General features: G+C 49.1%; 1 protein-coding gene and 1 pseudogene across 1 annotated transcript; one reads left to right on the top strand and one right to left on the bottom strand.

Moving 5' to 3' along the window:
• Nucleotides 1-1,801: 1,801 nt before the first annotated feature.
• CUNH17orf67 (chromosome unknown C17orf67 homolog) lies at nucleotides 1,802-15,988 on the bottom strand. Its single transcript, XM_041000797.1, has 4 exons — nucleotides 15,695-15,988; nucleotides 14,488-14,588; nucleotides 2,771-2,906; nucleotides 1,802-2,201 (listed from the first exon to the last, which is right to left on the bottom strand). Exons 1-3 carry the CDS (start codon nucleotides 15,747-15,749, stop codon nucleotides 2,790-2,792), a joined length of 273 nt encoding a protein of 90 aa, XP_040856731.1. The 5' UTR covers nucleotides 15,750-15,988; the 3' UTR covers nucleotides 1,802-2,201; nucleotides 2,771-2,789.
• A 6,789-nt stretch (nucleotides 15,989-22,777) lies between these two features.
• On the top strand, nucleotides 22,778-22,917 carry LOC121170610 (annotated as a pseudogene).
• Nucleotides 22,918-23,766: the final 849 nt, after the last annotated feature.

Below are 23,766 nucleotides of genomic sequence, written 5' to 3'. Positions count from 1 at the left end.
CGCCGCAAGGCACTGAGCTTATCTCTGAGCCTGAAGAGATTTTCCGGCCCGTTCCCACCAGCCCCACAGCGCCTTGCCTTCCTGCCTCAGCTCCCGCGGCGCCTCCCGTGACGTCATCTCCTGGTGCCCCTCAGAGAAAGGCGCTTCACCCCTCTCATGGGGGGGGCTGTGTTTGTAGGGGCAAGGCTCGGGTGGGTACAGGGAGGGCCGGGAGACCAGCCTCCACTCAAATAATAACCGTTCACAGAACGCCACGTACGGGCCTGGCCTGGGCGAGGCGTGAGATGCCATGCCCACCAGTCGTGCTTGCCAGGACAGGTGTTGAAGCACAACAGTGCAGCGCCTTGGTGCACAGCCTGCCAAATCGGGGTGCCTGGGTTCTGCACGCTGGCTCAGCTGCCTTCCGGAAAGCTGGTGGCGGGGGATAACTGGGGAAGCGAAGCTGCAGGGAGCTCACTGTGAGCCGTTTCCTTTGCAGGCCTCAATTCGTGAATCATGATTAAGTGCCTACATGTACCTGTGTATCCAGGGGCGGGAGGTTGGGAACCTCCCTCTGAGGCTGCTACAGCAGCCCCCCGGGGTTATGCCCCTGACACAACAGCCTCACCTGGGCTCTCCAGGACCCTAAGGAAGGCCTCTCGCCTTCTCAGATGTAAGACCCTGGCCGCCAGGCCTGCACTGCCACACTCTAATCTTTGCTGGGACCTGAGGGGTCTCGTTCCCTTGCATGCAGTCCCACATGCACACATTTCTGTTTTAAGATTTGTTTGAAAGGCAGAGGGAGAGACATAAAGATACAGAGGGAGATTTCTATCAGTTGGCTCACTTCCCCAATGGCCACATCAAGGCTGAGCCAGGCTGAAGGCAGGACCCAAACCATTGGCAGGGAGCTGGATGGGAAGTGGTACAGCCAGGACTCAAGCCAGTGCTGTGATGTGGGATGCTCGTGCCACCTGTGGCAGCTTAAGCTGCTGCACTACCAGGCCCAGCCCTCATCTTCTACTTGTTATACTCTGAGGGGCCAGTGGGAAAATGGCCAAGTGGGAGCATCTTCCCACCACTTTCCCCATGCACTCCTGGCCAGTGGCAGCATTCCGTGTCAGAGCCCATGGACAGTATCTAGCACTCAACTGATGCCCATACTAGGTATGGGATACAATTGTGTCCCCCATACGATAAAAACATATTCCCAGATCTCAAAGCATTCACCTTTTAAAAACCACTGGAGGGCCCGGCGCGGTGGCGCAGTGGTTAAGGTCCTCACCTTGCACGCCCGGGATCCCATATGGGTGCCGGTTCTATCCCGGCAGCCCCTCTTCCCATCCAGCACCCTGCCTGTGGCCCAGGAAAGCAGTCGAGGATGGCCCAAAGCCTTGGGACCCTGCACCCATGTGGGATACCTGGAAGAAGTTCCTGGCTCCTGGCTTTGGATCGGCATAGCATCGGCCGTTGCGCTCACTTGGGGTGTGAATCATCGGACAGAAGATCTTCCTCTCTGTCTCTCCTCCTCTCTGTATATCTGACTTTCCAATAAATAAATAAATCTTTAAAAAAAATAAAAGTTGTCTTCTTTGCCCATGGCATCACATTCTGACCCTATTTTCAGAGACAGCCTGGAACAAAGTTTCTCTTTTCTTTGCAAAGAAAAATGGCCTTTGCCCAAAGCAAATGGATCCTGGGGTTTTCTTCCATTTATGTATTCAAAGAAAAGTAGGATTTAGGTTGCTGGATTTTCACAGATAAATAAGGGAAGGAAATCTTGGCATCTCTTCTTGTAGGGGAAAGAAAGAAGACACCACAGAAAGCAGATCTGACATCAATGTTTATTAGAACAGAGAAAGAAAGAGACAAATGGTCAAGCAAAAACTCAACAGCCCCAAGTGGTGTGCGTCACTTCTCTGAACAAGCCGTCCCTGGTTCCTAGTCCAGAGAGCCCCAGGAAAGAGTCTGCATCTGCTCAGCCTATCATCCAGTAGGAAGATGTTGGGAACATGGGATCTACACCTTAAAAGCTATTCATTGCAATGACTTGCATAGGATAGAATAATGAAGCAGCATATATATTTGCCAGTCCCAAGGCAAGCGTGGGCACAACCACCCATCACAAAGTCTGAAGAAATCCATCACCGCAATTTGAAAACCAATGAAAGAAGTCCATCCTGTGTTGACATTATCCGGATCATCACCTATCACAATGTTTGCTGGAAAAGAACAAGAAAAACAAATGTTAAGATGATGATGGGAGGGAGGGGGTGGTGATGGTGGTAATGAAGCAGCAAGAAGGTGGGGGAGGAGGCTAATAAGAAGGAAATAGCCACCCATCTGTCATTACCCGAGCAACTCCTGAGACTATGCCAGGCAGCACTATTTTCCATGCACTGAAATCTTTAATCTTCAGAACAATGGTGATGTTATTCGCTCTGTTTCAAGGGAGCAAGACCCAAGGCTGAGCCCTCAGATGCTGACCCCACCTGGAGAGAGTCAAGCCTCAGCAAGCCCCACTTGCCCTGGGTTCCAGAACAATCTCTGCTGAACAACCAAGAAGGCCACATCCCTCCCCTCTGGAGAGTCTCTCATTGACTTCCCAATCTCCCGAGTGCATGCCTCAGTGCTCCTCTCAGCCTTCCTCCCCTGCATCACTCCTGATTCCCCATCCCATGAGTTAGCCAGCCAGTCCCCTGATGCCAGGATCCAGCAGGTGCCTCAACCCATGTGCATGCTGCCTGCTACCATATCCTTCTGGTAGAAGGCTGAGGAGAAGTGGACGTACCAGCCTGCTCCCGCCCCCCTTACACGGGGTGGACCTGGTTCCTGTCACAGTGGGGCTTGCAGTGTGGGTTCAGCCAGTGCTCCAGGAACTGCTCCTCAGCGCGGTGCTCCAGGGCCAGCAGGTGGAGCATGTACTCCTGTGGAAACAGGCACATGGAACAAGGATCCACTCCAGGGCAGCTGGGCAGCCCGTGTGATGCTGTGGCTCCACATCCTCAGACATGGCACAGCTGGCAGCAGGTAGGGCAGGGGTAGAGATGGAGAAGAAAAACCAACAGCCATGCCCCTGCCTCTCTGTGGGCAAGACCAGTCAGCATCCCATATGGGTGCTTATTTTTGTCCTGGTTGCTCTACTTCCCTCCCAGCTCCCTACTTATGCCCTGAAAAAGCAGTGGAGAATGGCCCAAAGCCATGGGACCCTGTACCCACGTGGGAGACCCAGAAAAGGCTCCTGGCTCCTGGCTTTGGATCAGCTCAGCTCCGGCCATTTGGGGAGTGAACCAGCAGATGGAAGATCTTTTTCTCCTTCTTTCTCTGTAAATGTGCCTTTCCAGTAAAAAAAAATAAATAATAAAAGTATCCATACTGGGCCCAGTGCGGTGGCCTAGCAGTTAAAGTCCTCGCCTTGAATGAACTGGAATCCCATATGGGCGCCTGCTCTAATCCTGGCAGTCCCGCTTCCCATCCAGCTTCCTGGGAAAGCAGTCAAGGACAGCCCAAAACTTGGGCTCCTGCACCCATGGGGAGACCCAGAAGAGTCTCCTGGCTCCTGGATTCGGATTAGCACAGCAACAGCCGTTGTAGTCACTTGGGGAGTGAATCATCGGACGGAAGATCTTCCTGTCTCTCCTTCTCTATATATATCTGCCTTTCCAATAAAAATAAATAAATCTTTTTTTTAAAATAAAGTTGTTGGGCCCAGCACAGTGGCCTAGCAGCTAAAGTCCTCACCTTGAACGCGCCAGGAGCCCATATGGGCACTGGTTCTAATCCCGGCAGCTCCACTTCCCATCTAGCTCCCTGCTTGTGGCCTGGGAAAGCAGTCGAGGACGGCCCAATGCTTTGGGACCCTGCACCCTTGTGGGATGCCCGGAAGAAGTTCCTGGATCCTGGCTTTGGATCAGCATAGCATCGGCTGTTGCGCTCACTTGGGGAGTGAATCATCGGACAGAAGATCTTCCTCTCTGTCTCTCCTCCTCTCTGTATATCTGACTTTCCAATAAAAAAATAAATCTTTAAAAAAAAAAGTATCCACACTGGACACATGCCAACTACTCACAGAGAGAAGAATGAATTAATAAACTATGGCAGATCATACTATGGACTATTATGCATCATTGATCACAAATAATTATAATTACATGCAAAATAGGTCTTTGCGTGTTGAGTAAAAAGATCAAGTTCACACAGCATGCATTTGTAGTAGCAACTAACTCATACACAATTTGTGAGTGTAAACATTTGTGATTAAACCATCTTTAAAAAAAAAGACAAGGGATAATCAGAAGAAAGCTAGAGCAACTTTGTTAATATCACATGAGATGATTTTAAAACACACAAAAAATAGCACAGATAAAGAACATTTTATGGAAATCGTCTGGCCATTCTTCGAAATGTTAGCCATGAGCTATGGCTTCACACCTAGCACAGCTCCTGGTTGCACACCAGACAGAAGGAAGAATGCACAACACACACAAACATGAACCCAGGGCTCCCAGCAGCGCTGCTCAGCATCGCTGAAACATACAAGTGGCTCAGCAGAAGAATGGCAAAGAAAGCATGGTGCCTCCCCATCATGGAGGACTCAGCGAAACAGAAAACACTGGAGGACGGGGCCAGCACACACATAACCTCGAAATCAGGTCCCCAAGCAAAGGCAGTCAGACACCAAGACCCGCATGCTATATGATTGTATCTATGACAGCCAGCCCTTCATGGTGACATTTCCTCAGCAGGAAGCAACCCCTGGGCCTTGTCCTGCACCCACATGTCCTCAGGGACCCAGTCAGGAACAAGGACTCTAACTGTCTCCCTCATCTTCTCAGGAATGAACATGGGGACTTGGTCTGTTCTCCAATGCTGTCCCTGCCACTCTGCCACTTCCTTTTTTTTTTTTTTTTTTTTTTTTTTTTTTTTTTGCAAAGCAGAAAGAGATCTTCCATCGGCTGTTTCTCTCCTCAAATGCCTGCCACAGCCAGGGAAGGGCCAGCTGAAGCCAAGCGCCATACTCCTCTGCCCTCTGACAATGTGCAGTGGGAGAAAGCCAGAGTTGTGAGTGGACCTCTGACTTGGACCCAGGCCCTGCAATGTGGGAGCAGGCCTCTCAAGCTGGCATCTCATCTCAGCTACTGAGCTTCAGTGTCACCCCAACCCCACCAACCTGGTCTCTGCCATTTCCTTTTTTTGCCCCAAGAACCTGAGCAGTTTGAGTTTGCTTGGATTATTGTTACTATTTTCATAGAGTTCATCAAAACACACTCTGCATCCTGGCAAGGAGTCTCTGGGGTGACAGGTTGAGAGGGCTCTTTGAGGTTGGTGGGGGGGCGACTCCTTGGAAGGAGACTCAGTGATGATTCCCCAGCTGTCATTTGGAGCTGAATTTCTGCCCTGGTCACTGGCCAGAAGAATAGTAACTGGGAGGAACAGAAAGGCAGCACGCAGTCTCTGAAATAAGAAACGGAAATTCCCCAGCACACAGCTTTACCTTCTCAGCTGCTACACGATGCAACGCAGAGGGTACGCACGTGACCTGCTCCTCACCTGCCTCTTTGCCAGGGGCTGGGGTGTTAGGGTCTCCTCCAAATCCTGATCCTGCCAATCCCACTCGACCTCACCAGCCTCAATGTGTCCATCTGAAAGCTGGGCGTTACTCAGGCACTTACTTCCCTGGGCCAGTGAGATTATAGGAAGTGAGATGAAGAAAGCTCTGCCCAAGAGGGAGCCTGTGTTTGTCCCACTAGATCTGGACTCTCCCCTTTTTACCTTGCCCCGTGTCCTGGATGCCCTTGTCCTGTGGCTGCCAGTCATTTTTGTCTTGTTTTTGTTTTTGTTTTAAAGCAAATATACAGAGAGAAGAGACAGAGAGGAAGCTCTTCCCTCCGGTGACCCACTCCCCAAGCCGGAGCCCAGCCAATCCGAAGGCAGGAACCTGGAGCTTCTTCTGGGTTTCCCATGCAGGTGCAGGGTCCCAATGCCTTGGGCTGTCCTTGACTGCTCTCCCCGGCTACAAGCAGGGAACTGGATGGGAAGTAGGGCCTGCCGAGAATAGAACCAGTGCTCATATGGGATCCCGGCACATACAAGGCGAGGACTTTAGCCACTAGGTTATTGTGTTAGGCCCTTGTTTTTGTTTTTAAGAAAAGATTTCTTACTTGAAAGTCAGAGTTATAGAGAGATTCTTCCATCCACTGGTTCCTTCTCCAGGTGGCTGCAACAATCAAGTGTGGATCAGGCCAAAGTCAGGATTTAGGAATTCCTTCAGGATTTTCCATGTGGATGTAGAGATCCAACTACTCAGGCCATCTCCCACTGTTTTCCCCAGGCATATTAGCAGGAAGCCAGGTTAAAAGTGTAGCGGTTAGGATGCTGGTGTCACAGGTGGCAGCTTCACCTGACGTGTACAGTGCCAGCCCCTCCAGTTGGGCTTGACCAGTGGGAGATAGCAGTAGGGGACTGGAGGTTAGGAGGAGAGAGAGGTCAGAATAGGTATTCCCTTCCATGTCCCTGAAGCACCCTGCTCCTGAAGGCCACAACTCCTAGGGTGTTCTGGGAACTGTGGCTTTCCCTTGCTCCCCATGGCCAAAGGCACCGTCAGCACTTTTGGGTTCACTTGCATCCTGCCCGTGCCTCTGTAACAATTCTCTCGTTGAATTCTCCTTGGTTACTCAGTTTCCTGATGAACTTCATTTGCAGGAGACACTGGGTGCCACGGGACCGATACACCCTCAGTGTTTACACTGAGGGACGTGCCCATGACCTACAGCACCTTTTATAATCGGTGCTTGTTTGTGCCCTTACTCATTTCTCATTGTCCCTCCCTGCCCTGAGCCAAATGTCCGGTTGGGTTTTTGAGGGCAGTGACGCAGGGCTCCCTCGTGTAGGGCTCAGCACTTGGCACACAGTAGGACTCCAGTAAGACTCCCTGGGGGACTGTATACAATGAGCAAATGAATCACTCAAACGACTGTTCTTTCTCTGTAATCTTACTAAATCCCCCTTGGAAAGCTCCTCAACGTCTGTGTCAATCTGCTCATTATAACAGCTCAGGCCAAATGCACATTAGAAACATCAAAAAGTCATATATATTTCACACTGCTAAACAGCAGCTGAAATCATTGCTGAAGAAAAACAACCAAAACAGACACACACGGAGAACAAGAAAGAAACCAGCCCTGGTTTCCATGACATTTCACTATTTATTTAAAATGTTAGGAAAATGAATATGCCACAAAAGCCTAGTAGTCATCATTAGTCAAAGATGAAACGCCAGACTATAAATCTGCTGAAAGCCACAAATTCAACAATTGCGTTGGCTGGGTCAGAAGTGACCCAGCATTAATGATAATCTCAAATGTTCCTGGACTGAGAAGGAGGGGGCAAATGGAAACTAAGCTTTAATTTCTCCAGATTCCTTTCTTCAAGGGAGGGGAAAAATTTAAAGCAAAACAAAAACCAGTACCTCTGTTCCATGTCCAATGCTAACCATAATGATCTCAGTAAATAACTTCCTGGTAATTAGGGTGGACATTGGAAGTCATTTCTTACTATGGCCCAGAAGTGGTGTGAGAATGAAATTAAATATCTGCTGGAACCTGACCTAAGCTGGGAATCATCAAGTAGACACCTAATCTATTAAGGAAGGGATTGTTTCAAGAAAGCCAAATCCTTCCTGTGATATTTGCATGGAATTAAAGACCCATCAACACATGGAGGAATTCTTGTGCCCACTCATGAAAGAAAGGGACGGCAGAGGTAGCAGACTGGCTTAGAAGCTCACGGGCACTCCTGATACCCGAGGACTCTGCCCTCAACAGAAGGAAGGGGGTTGCTCAGAGGATTAACATCTTGGTCACTCAGAGCCGGCCCCTGTGAGATCCTGAGGGCAATGGGGTCGCCACATCCATGTATCAAGGGGCTACACGTGAAAGCACATTCCACATACATGACATGTCCTAAGGCTACTGTGATTTATACTTGCTAACTAGAACATTCCTTTAAGGAACACAGGCCAGAATGGAAAGCTTCCTAGGAAGGCATATTCCCAGGGTGCCCAAGCACTTACGAATCCAATCACAAAAGACATCATTTAAGCTTGAATGTCATCTTTCTGAAGAATTTCCATGGTTTCACCCCAGTGCTTGGCAAAGCATTTCTCTTCCCTCCAATTTGGATAGATGCAGAGAAATTTCATGAGTTAATGTGAAGCAACAGAAAAGATTTCTTTGAAATAATCTCCAGGTTCTACAGCAGGGTCATGGCCCCCACAACTCCACTGGAAAGAAGAAGGGCAGGAATGGCAATGAGAACAATGAACATTTAGCAAATCCCAACCCTGTGCTTGGTGCTGGGGACCCAGTAGCAGGATCCAAATACTGTGTCACCCCCAGCAATGTAGAACCACGTAGGAGGAGGCAGAGTAAAAAGTCAGACAGAGCAATCAAGTGCTGCAGGATCTTGTGCTCCAGTTTTGCTAGAGGATGTTCTGATTCTCCATGGTGGGAGGACAAACATCAGGAAGGCCTCTCAAAAACAAAGATGTCCTGTAGGTGGGCCTCAACACACGCCCAAGAGCTAACCAGCTAGACAACAGTTGAAGACATGGGGACAAAAGCAGGTGCTAGGAAAGACAAAAACTTGAAACATGTCATCAAATGTAAGCAGCCCCTCCTCAGAGGTATCTAAAGCCAATGAATGGCATCATGGTGTCTGTACAGGACCCTAGAAGTCACTTTTTACTCCAATTCCCTCCTACTATACTTGCTCCCCCAGCCCCAGCCAACAGCCAACTGGGCTTGTATTTGAGGCATCCTAAGCATGTGTCCATCCTATTTACCTTAAAATCTCCACTAACCCAGTCCCTTGGGATGTACAAACATACAAATTATTGAAACTTTGGGAGACTATAACTTGATAATATAAAAGTCTCAAAAATATTAATTATCTTTGAACATACTGATTTCTCTGAGAATATATCCACAGCATATAACTTAGAATATTAAAAGCGCTTTACGTACAAAAATATTCTGAGTGCTGTTTATAAGGAAAATGCTGCTGGGAAGGGATAGGGAGCATTTTGTCTAGCAGTTAAGATGTTGGGTTGAGTCATTCACGCCCCATCCCAGAGTACCCTGGGTTTGAGCCCACCTCTGATTCCGTATCCTATTCATCTGCACCCTGGAAGGGAACAGGTGATGGCTCAGGTATCACAGCCCCAGCCATCCAGATGGCAGACCTGCACTAAGTTCCTGGTTCCGGCCTGGCTCAACTAGAAGTAAACTCACTGGTTAATAGCATCCTCCGTCTGTGTGTCTCCAGATATGTTTCTCTCTTCTGTTTGTCTCTCTCCACTTCTTAAAAATAAATATATATACACATATCTATGTGTGTATGTATGTATGAAATAGCAAAAGAAGATTATAATTCAGTAACATTGTGACCATAGTTTATAATAATAGGAGAGCAGTTAGCATGTTGATATAATGGGTTAAGCCACCACCTGTAATGCTGGCATCTCCGACAGGTACTGATTTGAGTCTTGGCTGCTTCACTTCTGATCCAGTTCCCTGCTGTTGTACCTGGGAAAGCAGCAGGGAAAAGCCCAAGTCCTTGATCTCCTGCACTCATGTGGGAGACCAGAAATGAAGTTCCTGGTGCCAGCCAGCAGACCCAGCTGTTGGCACTCATCTAGGGAAGGATCCAGCAGATGAAAAATCATTTCTCTCTAATAAATAAATAAAACATTTTTTAAAAATTAAGAACATGAAGAAATGTGTGTGCAATAATACTAAGATAAAAATCAGCATATGGTAAGGCAGATATACTTTTTGAAAACATATACACTGGAGCTGGCATCACAGCTTACTAGGCTAAGCCTCTGTATGTGGCACCAGCATCCCATATGGCCACTGCCAACCCAGCTCCTTGCTCATGAGCAAGGAAAACAGTGAAGGATGACCCAAGTTCTTGGGTCCCCTGCACCCCCGACAGGAGACCTGAAAGAAGCTCCTAGCTCCTGCTTCAGACAGACTCAGCTCAAGTCACTGGGGACATTTGAGGATTGAATCAGAGGATGGGAGATCTTTCTCTCTGTCTCTCCTTCTTCTGTAACTCTTCCTTTCAAACCAAAATAAATCTTTATTTTAAATACACGAAAAAATGGGAAAAAAATACATCTTAAAATATCAGTGTTAGCGCTTTTCAGACTTTTGGCTAAGATTAAGCCTTGTTTTTGTGGAAAAGGAGAGGCCTCCAGTTGATTTTTTTTTTCCTTTTGACTCCTTCTAGATTGCCAACTTTTCTATCAATAAATACGAGTAATTTATACTTTAAATTTTCAAGCAATATGCAAAAACAACAATGTTTAAAATTCAAATATAAACTGTCAAGTTTGCAGGAGTACCACCTGCAATCCTAGTCGGTTCATCAAGGTGAAACAGCTAATAGTCAGTTGGTTATCTCTCAGGAAACCCACACACGTGTCAATGCGTCTGTATCAGTACATGGTGCTCCTGTGTGGGAGATCTGGGGGATGCCCCTGGCTCCTGGCTTCAGATCAGCTCAGGTCTAGCTATTGTGGCCATTTGGGAAGGGAACCAAAGGATAGAAGATCTCTCTCTCTCCCCTTCTCCCTATAAATCTGCCTTTTAAATAAAAATAAATAAATATTTAGAAATTTTTTACAAACAAGGCTCTCAGCAAGAGCTTTGAAATGGGATGAGCCCAGGGGAGAAAGCCAGTGAGCAGAGAATTCAGAGGGCAGCAGAGAGGCCCAACAAAACAAGCATGGACCCGGGCCGAGTCCCAGCATGACAAGCACAGAGCCAGAGCCACCTGCACAGCGCTCTGAGCTGTGGAGAGGAGCCTGACTCCTGCTTCCCTGGGGGCCCCCTGGGATGGCATGTTCTGCCCCGAGAGTTCAGCCCACAACCCTGCAAACCAACACGGGCCCACAAGTAATGAGGAGATGCTCCAGGAAGAGCTCAGCATATTTTCTGTCTTCTTCCTCTGAAACACAAACCCAGCTCTTGTCACACAGCCCTGGCTCCATCAGCATCTTCCTATGCAGATTTTTCTGTCCCCACTAGCACCCCTGAGACCTTCTACTATGATCAGGGCCAGACACCTGACTGTCTCCATATGGGATGTCCTCAAGCAAACTCTAGCCTCCAGGAATCACCCACCCCCTTCTTGTGAGGCCCTAGAACTCTATTTTCCTAACATCTCTGAAGCCTTGGGGTCCAGGTTTTCCTGAATCAGTCTCATAATCAGTTTCTCCACCAAGATTCAAGTTTCTCCGCCAGATTCAAGCCATCACCTTCTGCTTGTCAGCTGCCATCAGCCCATGCAAATCTCCAACTCTCCAGAGCCACCCACACCTGGCTGCTGTGTGGAGCAGGTGCTTCCTAGGTTTGCAAAACAGAGAACAAGCACAGCACAGAACAGAAAACAACTTCAATCTCAATGTCAAGTGATCTCTACAGCAGGAAATTGCTCACTGGTGTACCTGCCTTCCACCTGTCTGTCTCTTTTGCTCTTGCTCTCTCTCTCCATGTTCCCACACCGCATTGGGTGTTTCACCCTTGTCCTTCCCAGTGACCCCCATACATCCTAAAGCCCTCCCTCTTCTTACCAGAGCCACCAGTCTCCATGCCCTCCATGGAGGGCCCCCCACAAGGTGCTTGTGCTGCCCTTCTGTGGCATTCTGCCCTCTCCAATATAAGTCACAAAGAGTATACGAGGCAGCCAACCTGCAGCATCTACAGCTGTCAGCCACACCCCACAGGTGCATGGGCACAGCTGGTCTGAACCTGATTCCCATTCACCTGTATTTTCACAGCAGACAATGCAGGCCCACTTTGGAGCCATGTGTCAAGATTATATACTGCTTTGGGGCCTACAAGTTGACTCAACTGGATAACCCTCCACCTGCAAAGACCGACATTCTATCTGGGTGCCAGTTCAATCCCAGTTGCTCCACCTCCCATGCAGCTCCCTGCTGTGGCCTGAGAAAACAGAAGAGGATGGCCCAAAACCCTTGGGACCCTGAACCCTCATGGGAGACCTGGAAAAAGCTCCTGGCTTCTGGCTTCAGATCAGCTCAGTGCTGGCCATTGTAGCCATTTAGGGAGTGAACCAGCACATAAAGGAGCTTTCTCTTGTCTTTCCTTCTCTCTGTAAGTCTGTCACTCCAATAAAAAATAAATAAAATCTTAAAAAAAAAAAGGATACACTGCTAAGAAGGTCTTTGTGAGGAGAGATGACAGCATATCATAGAATTTGGCCTTCACGAAATCTCTGAAAGGCTGTGTCTTTGCCCTGTCCATGAGAAGGGAGAAGCAAAATCAAACAACCTCCCCTGTCAGCTCTTGGTAACTCGAGAGTTAGCAGTGAGTGCACCAGGCCCGGGGCTCAGTTCCCAAGGGCACACGTGTTCCCCAAAGATCACAAACTCCACGTACCACCCTACATCCACCTGCTTGTCTTCCAGGCACCATGGCAAGGAAGTGCAATCACACATACAAAAACATGCCACTTTCCATTTCCCATAGATAGCAGTGTCCAAAGGCTCTGTGCCCCAAACCTCTGAGAAGTCCTTGTCCTAACAAGCAGCAGGTGACGCCCAAGCAGTTGGGCTCAAGGGCACATTCTGTGTCTTCTTGTGGCTCAGCAGCTCATCCACACAAAGCCCGCAGCAGTCGTGGAAGGCACCCTGCACAATGTGCTGCACGCACACATGGGTTGGCTGAACTATAAATGTGTGTCACACCAGCCTTCCTGGCTCCAGTGGAAGATGTCCCTGCAGGACACCTGGCATCAGGAGCACTGGTGGCTGCACCACAGGGTGACGGCTATTGGAGGTTGCACGGAGCACTGCGTCCACCCCACCAGGTGCTCATCTGCAAACAGGCTGCTGGCTAGCGGGTGGGCCAGCGCCGGCCACCTCTCAGCTTCCACCCAGGAAAGAGGAAAATGGGGTCTACCCTGTGTCCTTGGGGCTTGTCCTCTCCCCCTCCCAGCCCTCATTTTTGTCTGCACTGCTCACAAGGGAAGGTTCAAACCCAGGCTGATCCCAGAGCCAGCACTCACCATCAATGTGAAATGTCACATTCTTAACAAGAGCCCTTTTAAATGTTCTATTTGGTTTTCACTTTATTTGAAAGACAGAAATGGAACTTCCATCTGTTGGCACAAGCCAGGCTGGGCCAGACTGAAGCCAGGATCCTATAACTCCATCTGGGTGTGCTAGGTGGGTGGCAGGGACACAAGCACTTGAGCCATCATCTGCCACCTCCTTGATGCATGAGCAGGGAGCCCAATCAGAAGCAGAGGAGCCAGGACTTGCACAGGGCACTCCAATATTGGTGCCGTTGTCCCAAGCGGCAACTGTACCCACTGCCTGCCCTTAATAAGAGAGCCTTTTCCATGAAATGAACTAAGCACGAGATTATGCAATGACTAGAGGTACATATACATGGTCGCACAGCCTGCCCAGCCTCCAGCTGGAGCTGCAGTGAAGAGGAGATGACCTGCAGCCACACTGAGCAGTACAGGGAGGGAAGTTGTCCCAAATACCCTGACTCAGCTGGGTCACAGCCCCTTCCCTCCACTGCAGTGAGAGTGAATGCCTCAAATGTACCCCAGCCACCAGGGCTTGCCAAGCCAGGTTCAAACCAAGTCCAGGTCAGCAGGGCTCGTCCTACAGCCCCCAAGAAACCAAAGACAGGAAGCAGTTCCCCAGGTCAGAAAGACTAGGCAACCGGCACAATGGCCTAGCAGCTAAAGTCCTCACCTTAAACTTGCTGGGATCCTATATGGTCACCGGTTCTAATCCCAGTGGCCCAGCTGCCCATCTAGCTTCCTGTTAGTGACCTAGGAAAGCAGCCAAGGATAGCCCAAAGCCTTGGGACCCTGCACCCTTGTGGGAGACCCGGAAGATGCTCCTGGCTCCTGACATCGAATCAGTTCAGCTCTAGCCATTGTGGCTACTTGGGGAGTGAATCATCAGATAGAAGATCTTCCTTTCTGTCTCTTCTCCTCTCCATATATCTGACTTTGCAATAAAAATAAATAAACCTTTAAAAATAAAAAAAAGAAAGACTAGGAAGGTGGTGACCAAGGTCTCCAAGGTCTCCAGGAGCCCACACCACGGCAGAGCTGATGCTAGAGAGGAGGAAACACACAGGTCCACTGCATGCTTCTTGCAACCGAAACTAACCAACCCCTTCATCCTATCACCCTCCCCGCCAACACACACACACATCCCTCCATCCCACCAGCAGCAACCAGCACCCTTCCAGGAACCAGCACCTCTCTAGTGTAGCTTCCTGCGCAAAGCATCACCAGAGCCAGGCACTCACCTACACCTGCTCCTCAAGGAAGCCAAGCTCAGGCAGTCACCCGCAAGAGCTAGTCAGGGAAGCCAGGCTCAGGCACTCACCCGCATGAGCTCCTCAGGGAAGCCAGGCTTGGGCATTCACCCGCCTGGGCTCAGGCACTCACCCGCATGGGCTCGTCCGGGAAGCCTGGCTTGCGGGGTGCTTCCTGCCGCCGGGATCTCAGCAGCTGCTTGGCTTGCTTTTCCGTCAAGAGTGGGGAGGTCTCTGAAAGACAGGGTGTGAGCACCTTCAGAACTTACTGGTCCAGGAGTTCTCACCCTCTGCCCTCTCCTGGGTGAAGACAAAGAATGTGCGAGTTCCAATAGCATTTTTGCCCAGGGATCTGTCCCAGGGACCAGGCATTCTGCAAGGAATTTCAGGGGTTTCTTCCACAGTGAAGTCACAGCAAGGGCCACATGACTGAAATCAACCTGCCCCTTGCAACGCCCTGCTCCTCTCAGAGTGGGGCTTCATTCACTGAATCTGTTAAACACACATTTTCTTCAGTTCTCTGTTTTTAATCGCTTGCCTGTGATTCAGTGTGGTGTTCTGTTGTTCTCCATACGCAAAATCAAGGTTAGAGCTGTTGTTGAAAGCTGCTCAAAGACAGCTGCACTAAAGCTGCACTAAAGTTGTCAGAGTTAACTCCTTAGGCAAGGTAGTTACGGTAAAGCAGTGGTATCATTTTGAAAGCTGCATATCCAAACTGTAAAAGATATTATCCTAACACAAGCAGATCAGACTTTGGCAATCTCACAAGTTTCTGAAGACAGGTGTGAGGATACCTCAAAAAGTTCCAGAACTGAGATGATGTCTACGTCAAAATGGCTAAAAGAGGAGCTTACACGTATTGTTGTCGCAAAGAAATAGTAATGTGGCAGACATATGCAGCTATTGAAGCACCACAGTTTATGTCAGCCACAAATACAATGTTTTCAAAGAAAGCAAAAACCGATTTTGGTAAAAATTATTTTAGAATCCATGCAAAACAGAGTCTTCAAGAAGTTTAAGGAAATGCTTACCATTTAACAAAAACTCCGCATGAATTTCAGAAAGCTTTGCACCAAAAGTCCCTTCCTATGGCTTGAAGATGTATTCACGTTTTTGAGAATCAATGCTCAAATAACTCCATGCATTTTAAAAGAAAAAAAATCCTTTCTAAGGAAAACAATTCTAGAAGCCTGTTCAAGGACCAGAAAAGAACAAGCACTGAGCTTTCTGGATACATTAGATACTATACATGATTTAAAATTGAAAATTGAGACCAACAGAGGATTCTCCCAGTTCATGGCTCCCCGCGGAGCCGGGCTGTGTTAGGAGCACGCGCCCACCTGAGCCCAAAGTCAGCGAGCTGAGAAGGAGCACCAACACTGCAAGCCTCTCCATCCTGTGAGCCTCCTGTCTCCGCTGCTGCTGCTGCTGCTGCTGCTGCTGCTGCTGCTGCTGCCGCCGGGAGCGTTCTCCCGGGCTGCGCAGGCTACTTAAGCAAGCCGCGTCAGGCTCCAAGCCAACCCAGTGTGTGCTTCCGCTAGGACTCACAGCTGGGATGCTAAATGTATCTGACTCGGTTTTAACAAACACCACCAAAATATTTCCTTCTGGTAAATTTGCATCCTGCGGAAGCAAATTATGCCCTCTGATGCGACTTTCAGAGCTTGTTTCCTTCAGTTCCCTAGTCTGTTTTCATCCCTGGCATTCGCTTTCAGATCAAATCTAGAGTGATGTTGAAAGCTGCCCAGGGACAGTAAGACTGCACTGAACACTAGTCGGTCAGCTATAACTTCTTAAATAAGGTGTGATGATGTGACAATAGTTTTGCTTTGATGGGGAGATGGAACGGATTGTGCCAGAGTCACTTAGGAGGACTTACCCACCACTTCCGTCTACGTTCCCGCCCCACTGGCAGCCACCTCTGACACCTGCGCACATCCTCACACTCACCAAAGCCCCTTCACCTGGCTGATTTGACCCTCCCAATCACTTTGGAGGGAGACAAGGGAATCAGCAGGGCATGTAAAGAGAGAGAGAAAAAAATTCTTTCAGCTGACAGTGGCCCATGAAGACCAGGGTTAATTGTGGCTTCCCATCTTTCTGGCATCTGACCTTAGATGAGTCCCCAACCCTCGTGGAACTTGTTCCTTCCCCTGCGAAAGGTGGAGACAGAAACTGCCCTGTGGGGTGTGAGAAGCGATAAGGAGCCAGCAGCTGGTCCCACCCATCTTGACCACCTCCACTTCACAATTGAGGAATATGATGAGACTCAGCGAGGTGAAGGCAGGCCCATGTTCACGTGGCAAGATACTGAGGTATAGCGTGGTCCCAAACCTCCAACTCAGACCCCAAGCTCTGCCTGAGACCTTGGGAGTAGGCGGCTGGGCATCTCAGCACCTCCTGCAGGTGCTTCTGCAACGGGCTACCAGCGGCTCTGCAGGCAGCTAAGCAACAAGCTCCAGGTCACCAAGTTTACCAAGATGACGGAGTTCAATTCACTCCAGCCCTTTGAAAACTGAGATCATCTATAGATCTCACATGGACAGATTACTAAACATACACTTTTTTTTTAAAGATACTGATAAGGGATGTGGCATTTATTTGATTAAGATTCTCCAATCAGAGAGTCTTTGCCAGCTCAAAGAAAACAAGACCGAGTCCACAGCCCTTTGGGTCCGTGCTAATGTTGTGTAACCGATACTAAACCCAGATGTTCTGTCCAGCGAGTCAGTACAAAGATATTTTGAGCAGACTGTAAACAAGGGGGAAATGCCCACATTGTGAGCAAAGCTGCCCCGCATGGTCTGATGCTCGGTTTTCAGCACTCCAAGGTTCTGAAACGTCATCTGTTTTCATGTTTTTTTTAATAACTGAGGAATTGGGGGGGGGCATTCTTTTAGAAATACATATTTGTCACATTAAACACCTTGTGGTTGACTAAAATACTAATTTTGTTATTTTGTTATCATATCAAATAAACATTTTCCATGGATGAGGGGGAAAGAAAACCTTTATCTAGTTAGAAATGTCTAACATGTCCAGTGTAAATGTATGATAAAAGGATCTTTTAAATTCAGGCACTTCTGTCTATATCAGCATGTAGAGATGGAGGTTTGGCACGGCAGCTGGAGGGGCTGCTTGGGATCCTGCATCTTATATCTGAGTGCCTGGTTTGAGAGCCAGCAGCAACTCTGCTTCTGATGTAGCTTCCTGCTGATGCACATCCTGGGGCACAACAGAGAATGGCTAAGAAGTTGGGTCTTTGCCTCTCATATGGGAACCATGGATGGAGTTCTGGGCTCCTGGCTTGTAGGCATCTGGAAGATGCACCAGCAGGTGGAAGATCTCTGTCTCTCCGTTGATCATTCAAACAAAATGAAAATACACAATTAAAAAAATTTAAAGGGCCCAGGGTGATGGCCTAGCAGCTAAAGGCTTCACCTTGAACGCGCCAGGATCCCATATGGGCTCCAGTTCTAATCCTGGCAGTTTCACTTCCCATCCAGCTCCCTGCTTGTGGCCTGGGAAAACAGCAAAGGATGGTCCAAAGCCTTGGGACCCTGTACCCGCATGGGAGACCTGGCTGGAGCTCCTGGCTCCTGGCTTCGGATTGGCTAAGCTCCAGTCTTGCGGCCGCTTGGGGAGTGAATCATCAGATGGAAGATCTTCTTCTCTGTCTCTCCTCCTCTCTGTATATCCGCCTTTGCAATAAAAATAAAAATAAATAAATTAATAATAATAATTTTAAAATAAAACGTATGAATTTGATGACCTTTTAAAAATATCTGGTTCCTTCGTTGCACCATAAATTCTAGAGAAGCTCACGTGGCCTTCATAACTTTTCTGAAAACTCAAGGGACCCTCTGGAGGTGTGTGGAGGTGACCATGGAGTCAGAGCCTGAGTTGCAGGTGCCAAGCCTCAAGTGCAAGAAAATCCTTTAGGTGTGATACTGGCAGGGCCACTCAAATGCCCTTCACCTTGGCCCTGGGAACACTGTCCCAAAACTGCAGAGTGGGGGTCAGACAGAGAGCAAGTGTCACTCGGGCCAGGGGAGAATTCTACCCTCTATCCCCATTCCCAGTGAAAGCGCAGGCGCTGAGTTGAGACCAACCACCAAAGCTCTGCAGACGGTGCAATCCCTAATATAGCCACAGGGTGGCAGAGTGGAGAGCAGCAGAACTGGGTCAGCCGAGGTCAGGGGAAAGAAACTTAAAAGCCACCAAGGTTAGTTCTTCAAGAAGTTACCAGGGGTCCTGGGGAATCTGCCAGCTGTGGAGAGAAAGTGCTGCAGCACCTGAAACCCTATCCCAGCTGTATTAGCCTGCATACTACTGGAAGGACTTCATCAGACAGCAAAGCCTAGGAACATTGCTGACCAATCTGACCACATTTAAGAAGAGAAAAACAATGGCACACACATTCGCAGCACGTTAGCACCATGAATGTTTCTGTTTATTTGAATCTCTCATCTCTTTTTAGGTGGAATTCTCAAATTATACAGGTACCCAAGGATTACTGATGCAGCCACCACTATAGAGTTCTTGATATCATAGCAAGTTCCAGGAGCCAAGGAAAGTCCAAAGTCACAAGAACCTCTGCTTTAGATGACAGGAAGATGTCGGAACTTCCAACCTGGAAAAGTGTCTGCCACACTGGAGACACCCAAACCTCAGTTCAAAGTGCCAGAAGTCCTCTGCTTGCTGCTGCCGTGGCCCCTGGGTGGCAGCAGGCGGTGGCTCCGAGAGGGGCATCCTTGCCATTCATACTAGAAACACGAATTGAGCTCTGGCTTCCTGACTTTGGCTCTGGCCATTGTGAGCATTTGAGAAGTCAACCAGTGGATAGAACATCTCTGTGTCTGTCTGTGCCATTCAAATAAAATGAAAAGAAACAGTTCTTCCAACTATTATTGTATGTGCATTGTTATTATCTGGTGGTCAGAGAGCACAGAGACAAGAATGCTGTGCTGGCTCACTTTGCCGAGTGCCCAAGTTAGCCAAGGCTGGGTCAAGGCTGCAATCGGAACCAAGAACTCAACCCAGGTCTCCTGCATGGGTGGCATGATCCCAGTCCTTTGAGCCTTCGCTCTTGCTCCTGGGGTCTGTGATGGCAGGAAGCCAAAGCCAGGAACCTGCCCAGGCCCCCCAGTGAGTGAAACAGGTATCCCTTCCTCTTCTTCATGGTCTGCCTTTCCAACTAGATTATCAGCTCCACATCTTGACAGTTAGTGGATCATGGATTTTATAACTTTGAAAGCTCCATGTGCATACACACACACACACACACACACACACACACATTAACTGACAAGCACAATGTGCAGGCAGAAGTGAAGTTCCGAGCAGGTGTGGCGGGGCCAATTATCAGCATCTATTCCTTTCTGCCACCTCCTATCCAGCACTCATTTGGCATCTTTCTAGTCCTGCCTTTGGCTTTGGGTTTGCCCCTGTGACTTTCCTGGGGTGACAGGATGACAGCAGACATGAAGCAGATGTAGGAAATGAGAAGCCCCGTGTGTCCTCTTGCCTCTCTGCCATTGTTACAGAAAGAGCTGCTTCCCCAGACAGCTGCTGCCTGTCAAGCAGTTAGAGCCAAAAAAACGTGGGGAAGTAGCTGCAGGAGACTGTAACCTGAGGGATGACCCGCCCAAGCCAGCCCAGCTCAGCCCCGCTAGACCCCAGATGGCACAGCCTGAACCAACACGCAGACCCCGGGAAATTAAACACCTCGTTGAGCGGAGGCTCAGCTTATTCCACAGCCTTACTCTGACAACTGCCACCTGATACAGAGAATTTCAATGGGATGGTTAGTGCGGCCCAAGGCGCTACTGGATCTAAGTTAAGAATAGGGCTGTGTCAGAATACTTACGCAGAAGCACACAAACACCCATGGTACAGGTGGTGTGGTGCGCAGGCACCAGCACTTCTGGGCTTGAATGCTCTAAGCCTCGTGGCCTGTGCAACTTCTGTGATCTTAGGCAAATGTCTAATGGTGTCCTCACCTATTTAAAAAATAATAATAATCATGACGAAACTCACCTCCTAAGGTATTTCCACAACTGGAAAGAGACGTAGCACAGGCCTGCCTCGGAATCCCTGACCTCCAGGGATTGTATCTCTGTGGACTGAAAATATTTGGAGAGAAAAATTGGGCCTGTGCTGAACACGCACAAAATTATTTTTCTTGCTTTGACTCAAGTCATAGCAACCATCGGCACAGCATTTACCTGGTCTTAGCCAGGGATGGTTACGAGGGAGTGTGCATAGGCGCCAGTCACACCATCCCCGTTCCTGGGAGGGACCTGCACATGCTGAGATGTAGCTATCCACATGGGGTCCCTGGACTCAAAGTCCCACAATATCACATACGGAACTGTGTGTGTGTGAGGTTTGATAGAGTATGTTACATGAAAACTTCACCATTCCTCCCGCTCCCTAATCTAAGGAAATCACCCTTATTAAACATGTACGCATCGCTTATGACAGAGATACACTCTGACAACTGTATTGTGAGGCCATTTTGTCACTGGGAGAATTGCACAGAGCGCTACTCAGACAAATGAACCCAGCCCTGACGGCACACGTGATGTAACTTAGGGGGCCACTGCCATGTCCCCCCATGAAGTGGAACTGCATTTGTATGGTCATCCCATTCTCAGACCCAGGACAGTCTGTACAACTATTTCAAAGGTTCAAAAATGTAGAGATCTATCACACACATGCTAGGATGTGTAACTTTATATGTTATTGAAAGAAAATCCATTTTCATCAGAAAGCAAACACGTTCGCTCTGTAATGCGAGCAGCTGTGTTACCCTGTGTCTGCGCTCCGCAGCCTGGCTTCCCTTTGTACCACCTCAGCAACCCTGCACACTCCCCTTCCTGTTCGGGGCAGCGATGCGGGGTCCTTCTGGCCTGCTGTGTGCTTCCACATGCCGACTAGAATTCTCGCTCTGTGTCTAAGACACTGGCCTCAACCTAAGTCTGCTCAGCAGGCGAGGGCGGCCAAGGTCAGTGGCCTGTTCCCCTGGCCAGGACCAGGCTACCCTCCAACCTAAACAGGGGACGGGGGCATTGGCAGAAGCTTAGGAATGTTAGATGGGTACAAAAAACACACACACCGGGAGAGTGCAGCACAGATGGAATCATTTGTAAAACCACTTCTAAAGCCACTGTCATATTACATTTCATTCAGGAAAAGGGCAAGGCCTGTAGCTAGAAAAGCTCATCTGAATAAAAAATACTGAACTAGAATTTGAGTTTTTCCCCTGTGGGATCTTAGTTGCAATGATAAAGATCCAGTGACACTAAGACACCCTAGGGGCATGTGAGAGCTGGGTCTGGGGGTGAGCCCAGTCAGTGAGCACCATAGCCAGGTGTGGGGGACAGCCTGCAGGAGGGTTCTAGAGGGTCACTTCAACCATATTAGGGCACCCACAGAAGGACACAAAAAATCAGACTGGGGGCGGGCCCAACATGGGTTGGGCCATTACACTCCTGGGACACATGACAGCCAGCGCTGGTAAATAGCCTACTATGAGTTCAGAGAGTCACCCCATCTGGATGATTGTACCCACCCATTAGCATGCAAGAGAGCCAGGGTTTGGGGTGAACTGGGTCAGGTTGTTGTACCCACTGGTACTCACAGGAAATAGGGTCCAAGGCTGACCAGGTAAGGGTTCTAGAAGGGCTCCTTCAACCAGGCCAACATACCTGCCCCTGTGGTTCAAGAAACAGGGCAGGCAGCAGTCCCATGAGTACGAGAACTATGGCTGGAGCGTGCCATGCAGGGTGACTTGGTCAGGAGTGGGTTCCTTGGACCAACAGGATCCCTGACCTCAGTGAACATCCTCTGGACGATGGGTCTGACGGTGAAGCACATGTGGCAGGACTGGGCCACCTCCACTGTGACTCCAGAGGAAGAACACAGACAGATGCACTTGAAACACAAAACCATCAGATCCTCCAGTCTAATAGAAGACCACAAGCGAGGGATAGAAAGAACAGCAAGTGGGACAACACTTCAGGCCAAATTCTGGGGAAAGCACCGGGGTCTGTGGATACCCAGAGGCAGACAATGAGGCCAACAAGCCTCAGAACTTACAGAGTGGCTGGTGCAATGGCTCATTCTTTAAGTGCCAGCATTCCATATGGGCTCTGGGTTATCCTGATGCCCTGCTTCCCATCCAGCTCCCTGTTTGTGGCCTAGAAAAGCAGCAGAGGATAGCAAAAAATCCTTGGGTCCCTGCACCTGTGTGGGAGACACAGAAGAAGCTCCTAGCTTTTTGGTTTTGCATAGACTCAGCTCTGGTCTTATGGCTATATGGGGAATGAGCCAGCGGACAGAAGATCTTTCTGTCTCTCCTTCTCTCTATACATTTGCCCTTCCAATAAAAATAAATAAATCTTAAAAAAAAAAAAAGAATTACTTCTCAGCCTTTTGGCTAAGATCAAGTGTAGTATCTGCTCTTATCAGTTTAAAAAAGAAAGAAAGAAAAGAGCTTACACAGAGAACAATAACAATGGAGGGCCCCTGTGAAGACAGATGGAATGTGTCACCCCTTACACAATGACCACTCAAGCAACATCTCCAGGACATTCTTCCCCTCCCCCAAGTCCCTGAGGTGACATCAACAGACCATTCTGCCCACTGGTATTAGTGCAGCCTAGTGCAGCCTGACAATAGGGAGCAGCACACCCTCCCCACAGACCCCACCCCCTGCCAGGGACACATCTCTCTCACCCCCTCCTCCATTCCCTGGCCATCCCTATCCCCACCAGAGACCCCACAGGTCTGCAGCTCCCTTCCATTCCACTCCATAGTGACCACTTAAAAATGAATTGCTTTGTTATGAAAATAGACCACTAAATAGACCTACGTAAGCGTCCCTGGGCTGGGGCTTGGCCCAGTGGTTAGGCTGCCATCTGGGACACCTGCCTCCTCCATCAGCGAGCCCAGGTTGAACTACTATACATGTGTTTGTACTCTGCTGTGTTTTGATTTGAGAGACAGAAGGACTGAGAGCTGCCATCTAAACGGCCATGCCCCGCCCCCCAGAGGCCCTTGAAGGCACCGGCCCAGGGCAGAACCGGGACCTGGGGACACAATATAGGTCTCCCACGTGGGTGGGGGGAACCCAAGGACTTGAGCCATCGCCTGCTGCTTCCTGGAGGACGGTAACAGGAAGCAGGTGTGGGGAATTGAACCCAGGTGCCCTGATGTGGGCTGCAGGTGTCTCAGCTGCCAGGCCAAACTCCAGCCCCTGTACTTAGCCTTGATGCTCTCGAACTGAGTACACGCTGGCTTACCTGTTCCACTCTCCCCACCACCCGAGCGCCTGGATTACACATTCCTCTCTCCCTGAGAAGGCACCATGGCCACCTGCTCGCAGAACTTGAGGGAGGTCCTAAAG

The sequence above is a fragment of the Ochotona curzoniae genome, unplaced genomic scaffold, assembly GCF_017591425.1.
Source record: "Ochotona curzoniae isolate NIBS_2020 unplaced genomic scaffold, NIBS_Ocur_1.0 scaffold_2453, whole genome shotgun sequence".
NCBI lineage: Eukaryota > Metazoa > Chordata > Mammalia > Lagomorpha > Ochotonidae > Ochotona > Ochotona curzoniae.
The sequence above is the reverse complement of the archived record's forward strand: the minus strand, read 5'-3'. Positions and strand labels throughout refer to the sequence as shown.

Excerpts from the sequence above, each read along its gene's own strand:
- CUNH17orf67 (XM_041000797.1), bottom strand. The coding sequence starts at position 15,749 with ATGGAGAGGCTTGCAGTGTTGGTGCTCCTTCTCAGCTCGCTGACTTTG. Across the intron at positions 14,589-15,694 it reads CTCGCTGACTTTGGGCTCAG|AGACCTCCCCACTCTTGACG; the intron begins GTGGGCGCGTGC and ends CCTGTCTTTCAG. Across the intron at positions 2,907-14,487 it reads TCCCGGACGAGCCCATGCGG|GAGTACATGCTCCACCTGCT; the intron begins GTGAGTGCCTGA and ends CTGTTTCCACAG.